Below are 7,500 nucleotides of genomic sequence, written 5' to 3'. Positions count from 1 at the left end.
TATTTATTCAGATTAACAGTTCAGGACTCCAAAAATATTAAGTTTATTATTATATTTATGATGAAAAAAACAGAGAAAAGCAGCAAATCTTCACAGTGGAGAAGAGAGGGAGAGATAACAGATATATTTTTGGGGGCATTTTGCTTCATAAATGACATAAAATCAGTTTTAATAATTGATGGTGATTCATTTTCTATAGTTATAGTTATAATACTTTACTGTATGATATATATAGCTCCACCAGGAGTTTGGGTTTGTTGCCATTAACCCTCCTCTTGTCCTCGAGTCAAGGAAGGAAGGGAGGGAGGAAGAAAGGAAAGAAGGAAAGAAGGGAGGAAGGAAGGAAGGAAGGAAGGAAGGAAGGAAGGAGGGAGGGAAGGAAAGAAAGAGAGAAGGAGGGAGGAAGGACAGACGGAAGGAAGGGAGGAGGGAGGGAGGATAGAAGGGAGGGAGGAAGGGAGGAAAGGAAAGAAGGAGGAAGGGAGGAAGGAAGGAAGGAAGGGAGGAAGGAAGGAAATAAGGACAGAAGAAAAAAGGAAGGAAGGAAGGGAGGAAAGAAGGAACATTCAAAACAGACGGGGTCAATTTGCCCCATGAGGACGACACGAAGGTTAAAGCCCCAAATAATGTATTTTAAGGAGCTTTTTTTGTACTTAACTACTTTAATTCTGTGCAATTGTGTGATGAAATTATAACTTTAGTCAGTCAGTCGGGTTTCTTTGTTTAAAGGAGGCAGAGTTTCTTTTTTAGTCAGTATCATCATCAAAATAGTGCAATTTAAAGCGTCTCACAGATGATAAAGAAGCTGATAAAATGTAAACAATACAACAATTTCAGAATATGAGAAATAAAAATGAAGTTACATTAAACCAATAACATTGATTTTAAACAAAATAGATTAAATAAATAAAAAGATAGTAACAAAGAGCTGCCAGTAACCATTCTCATTACCCAATTAATCATTATTGTATCATAATCATCTATAAAAGCCAAACATATTATATTAATTATCATGTAATGGAAGGAAAATCAGCTGTTTCTATCTTATTTTTGGTGTTTTCTGCTCAATAAATGATAATATAGATTATTAAACTAGTTGCAGATTCATTTCCTGCCTATCTGATGAATAATGAACTGATTATTTAACCCTTGTGTCGTCCTCCTGGGTCAAATTGACCCCGTCTGTTTTGACTCTTCCTTCCTTCTCTCTTTCTTTCCTTCCTCTCTCTTTTCTCTTCCTTCCTTCTGTCCTTCCTTCCTCCCTCCCTCCCTTCCCTCTTTCCTTTCCTTTCCTTCCTCCCTTCCTTCCTCCCTACTTTCCTTCCTTCTTCCTTACTTCCTCCCTTCCTTCCTTTCCCCCTCCCTCCTTTTCTTCCTTCTTCCTCGCTTCCCTTATTCCTCCCTCCCTTCCTTCCTTCCTCCCTCCTTCCTTCCTCCCTCCCTTCCCTCTTTCCTTTCCTTTCCTTCCTCCCTTCCTTCCTCCCTACTTTCCTTCCTTCTTCCTTACTTCCTCCCTTCCCTCCTTTTCTTCCTTCTTCCTCCCTCCTTTTCTTCCTTCTTCCTCCCTTCCTTATTCCTCCCTTCCTTCCTTCCTCCCTCCTTCCTTCTCTCCTCCCTCCCTTCCCTCTTTCCTTTCCTTTCCTTCCTCCCTTCCTTCCTCCCTTCTTTCCTTCCTTCTTCCTTACTTCCTCCCTTCCTTCCTTTCTCCCTCCTCCTTTTCTTCCTTCTTCCTCCCTTCCTTATTCCTCCCTTCCTTCCTTCCTCCCTCCTTTCCTTCCACCTTCCTCCCTTCCTTCCTTGACTTGAGGACAACAGTAGGGTTAATAGTTGCAGCTGCAGATGTCAGACAGCTGATAATATCCTCTTATAATAAAACACAGTCAGATATGTGAGAGGTTGAATCTCTGCAGGTGGTAAATATTTAACATGCAGGAGCAGTGTGTTTGAGGATGTAAATGAGCTCGTTATGACTCGACTCGTTTGCTTTGTGATCAATGATATTTATTCATGTCGTTGTCCCTGATAAATAAAACAAATAGAAAATTAGAGACAAATCACAGAAATCTCTATTTTAATGCAGAAATATTACAATAAAAGAGCAAAATAGTCCGGGTCAAATTGACCTCCTTCTTTCCTCCCCTTCCTTCCTTCCTTCCTTCCTTCCTTCCTTCCTTCCTTCCTTCCTTCCTTCCTTTCTTCCGTCTGTCCTTCTTCCCTCCTCCTTTCTCTCTTTCTTTCCTTCCTCTCTTCTTTCCTCCCTTCCTTCTGTCCTTCCTTCCTCCCTCCCTCCCTCCTTCTTTCCTTCTTTCCTTCCTTTCCTTCCTCTCTTCCTTCTTTCCTCCCTCCCTCCTTCTCTCTTTCTTTCCTCCCTCCTTTCTTCCTTCCTTCCTCCCTCTTTTCCTTCCTTTTTCCTCCCTTCCTTCCTACCTCCTTCATTTCCATCCTTTTTCCTCCCGTCCTTCCTTCCTTCCTCCCTCTTTTCCTCCCTTCCTTCCTTCTTCCTCGACTCAAGGACAACAGTAATGTTAAAGAGGTTAAATAAGCATATAAACCCTTTAATAGGACTTCTATTTATATACTTTTATTATGCTTTATCTTCTATATCACTACTCTGTGTGGTATTAGTTGTGTTTGTGTCTCTTAAAACCCTGAATCAGGACGCAGTGATCGACTCTGCTGCAGTCCTCTCGTCTTCCTCTCCTGACTTCGTCCCTCTTTGATCAATAATCGTCTGTATTTCTGTGTCTCTGTCGTCCTCTGTTAAAAAAAAACCTAAAAAAAAACCCCTGCCATTTCACTTTCACCTCACATTTCTGCTGCCTCCTTTTAAATCCCCCTCTTCCTCCTCCTCCTCCTCCTCCTCCTCCTCCTCTTCCTCCTCCTCTTCCTCCTCCCTCCTGCAGCTCAGTACGTGACTCTGCATGCACCTTCAGCAAACACACACACACACACACACACACACACACACACACACACACACACACACACACACACACACACACACACACACACACACACCACACACACACACACACACACACACACAATGCTAAGGTGGGGCCTCTCCATCTTTGATATAAAGACTTTATATATAGTGCAATTAGTGTTTCTACACCACAGCTTATAAACACATTAACGGTTAATGGATAAAAGATGTTGGTGATGTTGGAAATAGAAACCTGAGCCACATCTAATCTTAAATTACATCTTTGTTTCTCTCTTCTTCTTTTTTATTTTTAGGTCCTTTGCAACACTAATCTAATATCTGCATGTCGCCATAGCAACCAATGACAGATAATAATTTATTCTGTAAAAATGTCTTAAATACATCACTTAAATATACAAATATGTGTTAAAAATAGAAAGACAAAAGGAGGCATTCAGCTCAAGAAATATGCAAATTAACATCCCTCCATTTATTTCACTGAGAGCATGAAATGTAATTGTTATGCCCAAACATTATTAGTGTTTAAATAAGTTTATTCAGTCAATAAAATGACACAATTCAAACATTTTCAGCAGTAAATATGCACATAAAATAAAAGGTGATGTAGAATAGACGACATCATGTTGTTTTACAAGCTAAAGAAGGATAAATAATTGTTTATAAATCACATATTAATGTGTGTTAAGTGTTTTATGCTGTTGCTGTGTTGTGGTTTTATGTATTTCTGGAGACATCAGCTGATTATTTTCATTATTGATCAATCTGAAGCTTATTTTTTTATGATTCAATGATTAATCAAGTCCATAAAATGTTACAAATTTGTTTTAAAAAATGTCATTTATAATTATCTGAGTCGATGGTGATGTCTTCTTTTAGCTTGTGTTGTCCAAAAGCAAAATATATTAAATTTACTGTCATATATGACAAAGAAAAGCCTTAAATTCTGACATTTGAGAAGCTGAAACCAGAGAATATATCCTGTATTCTTGCTTGAAAAATGAGGATGAATTGACTAGTGATTTCAGCTCTTATTTATATGAAATTGTGTGTAAATTATTATCTTTTAATCTGAAGGACGTAGAGGAAAGGGACAGAAAAAGGTAGAGTGAAGTGAAGTCAAGTGAAAGAGAGACAAAGAGACAGAAAATGGGAAAGAAAAAACAAAACAAAAACAAATGCGACCATTATCAATATCCAGTCGACCCAGTCTGTCTGTGAGAGATAGGAGGGAGAGAGAGAGAGAGAGAGAGACAGAGAGAGAGAGAGACAGAGAGAGAGAGAGAGACAGAGAGAGACAGAGAGAGACAGAGAGAGAGAGAGAGACAGAGAAAGAGAGAGAGAGACAGAGAGAGAGAGAGAGATGAGAGAGAGAGAGAGACAGAGAGAGAGAGACAGAGAGAGAGAGACAGAGAGAGAGAGAGAGAGAGAGACAGAGAGAGAGAGAGAGAGAGAGAGAGAGAGAGAGAGAGAGAGACAGAGACAGAGAGAGACAGAGAGAGATAGAGAGAGAGAGAGAGAGACAGAGAGAGAGAGAGACAGAGAGAGATAGAGAGAGAGACAGAAACAGGGAGGGAGGGGTGAATAACTGGAGGTAGGAGAGAGAGAGAGAGAGAGAGAGAGAGGGGGGGGGTAATCAGTGCTACCTAGAGGGAGCGGCAGACGGAGAGAGAGAGAGAACGAGGGAGAGCTGCTGTGTTATGTATCAGTGAGTGACAGACGAGCGAGGGAGCACCAGCAGACGGAGAAACAGACAAGCAAGCGCTTTAAAAAAAAAAAGAAGAAGGACGGAGGGGCGAGGCCGCTGCGGTTGCATGCGGTAACCATGGCGCAGACCGTCTCCGAGCGCATCGCCGGGCATCCGTCGCCGTAGCGATGGCTCAGTGAGAGGAGTGTCTTGTCTTCCCCTATTTCCGAACGCAACGAGCAGGAGAGGCTGGAGGCCCTGGTACGCCGGAGAGCCGGGGGATCGGAGAAGAGGAGGAGGAGAGGAGGAGGAGGAACAGGAGGAGGAGGAGGAGGAGGAGGAGGAGAGGAGAACCTGGATAACCGGCCTAAACGGTGGACATGGGGAGGACCGCCCCGATGGAGTGGAGGGTGAGTATGATGGTGATGGAGGAGAGGGGAGGAGAGGAGAGGATGAAAGAGGAGAGAGGGGAGGGGGGGGTTTGTTGACGAGGTGATGGAGAGAAAGGCAGGAAATGATCATGATGATGTCACCGGAGAGGAGAGGAGAAGAGAAGGGGGGGAGGTGGTGTGTGTGTGTTTAGGGGAGGAGGTCTGGAGGTCAGAGGGGGGAAAAATGGATGAAGCCAGCAGGAGGTAAAGGAGGAGGTAGAGGAGGAGGAGGAAGGGGGGGATGGTGGGATTTAAAAAGGGTGGGGACAACAAAGCAGAGGAGGAGAGCGTCGGTTGGATAAAGATCAGGTGAAATGAGGATAAAGAAGAAGAAGAAGAGATGATGTGGGGATGTGATGAAAAGGGTGTGGAGGCTGCAATGCAGGAAGAGACGCTCAGCTGCTTTTGTCTCCTTAAAAAACCTCATCATGGGGGGTTTAGGAGACGCTGTGTGTGTGTGTGTGTGTGTGTGTGTGTGTGTGTGTGTGTGTGTGTGTGTGTGATTACGCAGATGATATATATGTGACAGTAAACACACACACAGTTAAAGTCCGCGGTGTCAGCTTGTAAATGTGCCACAGGTGTGTGTATGTTAGTGTATTAGAGTGTGTGTGTGTGTGTGTGTGTGTGTGGTGTGTGTGTGTGGTGTGTGTGTGTGTGTGTGTGTGTGTGTGTGTTGTTTTATCTCCGCGCTGGGAGGCAGATCTAATCTCCAGGAAAGAAAAAAAAAAAGAAAAAGCAGGAAGGAGTTACATGTCTAACCTTGAGCAGCAGCGAGGCCACGCTATATAAAACATCTCTCATTTCATCGTCATCATCGTCATCCTCGTCATCGTGTCCTTTTTCCGAGATATTTCGGAGGGGAGGTAAAAGGGGTAACGAAGGCCGCAGCAGCCACCAGCTCTGTTAGATCCTGTGGTGCATTCATAACGCCATCAATTATTCACAGACGAGTACCCCATCAGCCCCCCGAGCAGCTCCCCGTCCCCGTGTCCCCGTCCCCGTCCCTGTGTCACTGTCACTGTCCCTGGCACCGACTGACCCTGGATCTGGGACGGAGGGTCCAGCCAGCAGCTCCGTCTGCTCGGCTGCAGGAGGGTGAAGCTGCTCTGGGATCAGCTGGAAGAGCCGGGGCATAAAAAAAACGCTCACTGCAGCAGAAACAGGAACAGCAGCATCTCATCTTACAGCGCTCGATTAAAGGACAGAGAGACTAAACTAAAGACGCAAAATGTGTGTGTGTGTGTGTGTGTGTGTGTGTGTGTGTGTGGTGTGTGTGTGTGTGTGTGTGTGTGTGTGTGTGTCCCAGCTGCGTATTTATTTATTCCTCTGGTCACTCTCTCTCTCTCTCTCTCTCTCTCTCTCTCTCTCTCTCTCTCTCACTCTCTCTCTCTCTCTCTCTCTCTCTCTCTCTCTCTCTCCCTCTCTCTCTCTCTCCCCTCTCTCTCTCTCACAGCTGATTTATCTCTGATTATTCTGACAGAAACAGATGTAAGGAGCCAGGAATACATCACATTCATCTTCACGTTCAACACTTAAAAAGAGATATATGGCGGCGATTAATCATCAATATGATCAATAACAAATTTGACCTTCCAGGGCTGTAAATGTAGCAGCTGTAACAGAGCTTACTTCACCATGATAATAATGTAAATATAACATACTGCTAATGCACAGTCACTATAAAACTCACAAACTTCCTTTCAAACACTCGAAACTTCATCTTAAATCTGAGTGAAGATCCCAAATTTACCAAATATATCAAATACTAAGACTGAAGTTTGTATAAAATGAAGCACAAGACACTTATTTAATATTTTAAGCTTCAATAAAGAGAGTAAATGAGATCAGAAAGAGAGTATAAAGTACATGATGCTGTGGAAAAGATGATTTTTTCTATTTTAGGTTAAATTATAATGCAAGAGCTCGATGTTAGGAGGTTAAACTCTGCCTATAAGTAGTGTTTGTAGTGTTTAAGTTACATTTTTTAATAGCTCTGAGCTCTTAAAGTAGTGATATATGTTCAGTTCAGCTTGGATCTTTATTATTGTCCCATAAGAGGAGATTCTTTCTACATTAAGGCGACACAGAAACACCAAACTTAAAACATAAAAACACACCACATTGGACATTAAAGGACCAATTAAGATATCTAGATGTTGCAGTTTGTGTGATGTTACCTTGTCTTGTTGCAGATTGTTAAATAGTTTATTAACCTCGCCTGCAGAGACAAGCAGGTCTTTATTAGAAGCACTTACAGTAAGAGACTGGACTGTTTTCTGTATTTTTAGCCCTGATAGAAGGATGGATAAAAGAGGAAAGTATTGATGGGTTAGGGTCATTTCTGTACAGACTGAAACTTCCCAACAACTAATGGAGGCTGTGAAATCTTTACAGACTTTGATGGTCGTTCATGGTTCAAAGACATCAAGTATCCT

At 42.7% G+C, this 7,500-nt stretch overlaps 1 protein-coding gene across 1 annotated transcript in view; it reads left to right on the top strand.

The window, feature by feature from the left end:
* The window catches only part of map7d2b (MAP7 domain containing 2b), a 45,752-nt gene that overhangs the window by 10,242 nt on the left and 28,010 nt on the right, over positions 1–7,500 (top strand). The window contains 2 exon segments of the mRNA XM_062441422.1: positions 4,875–5,024; positions 5,026–5,041. Coding sequence (XP_062297406.1) covers positions 4,875–5,024; positions 5,026–5,041 — 166 coding nt within the window.

Source organism: Scomber scombrus, chromosome 20 (assembly GCF_963691925.1).
Source record: "Scomber scombrus chromosome 20, fScoSco1.1, whole genome shotgun sequence".
Taxonomy (NCBI): domain Eukaryota; kingdom Metazoa; phylum Chordata; class Actinopteri; order Scombriformes; family Scombridae; genus Scomber; species Scomber scombrus.
The sequence above is the reverse complement of the archived record's forward strand: the minus strand, read 5'-3'. Positions and strand labels throughout refer to the sequence as shown.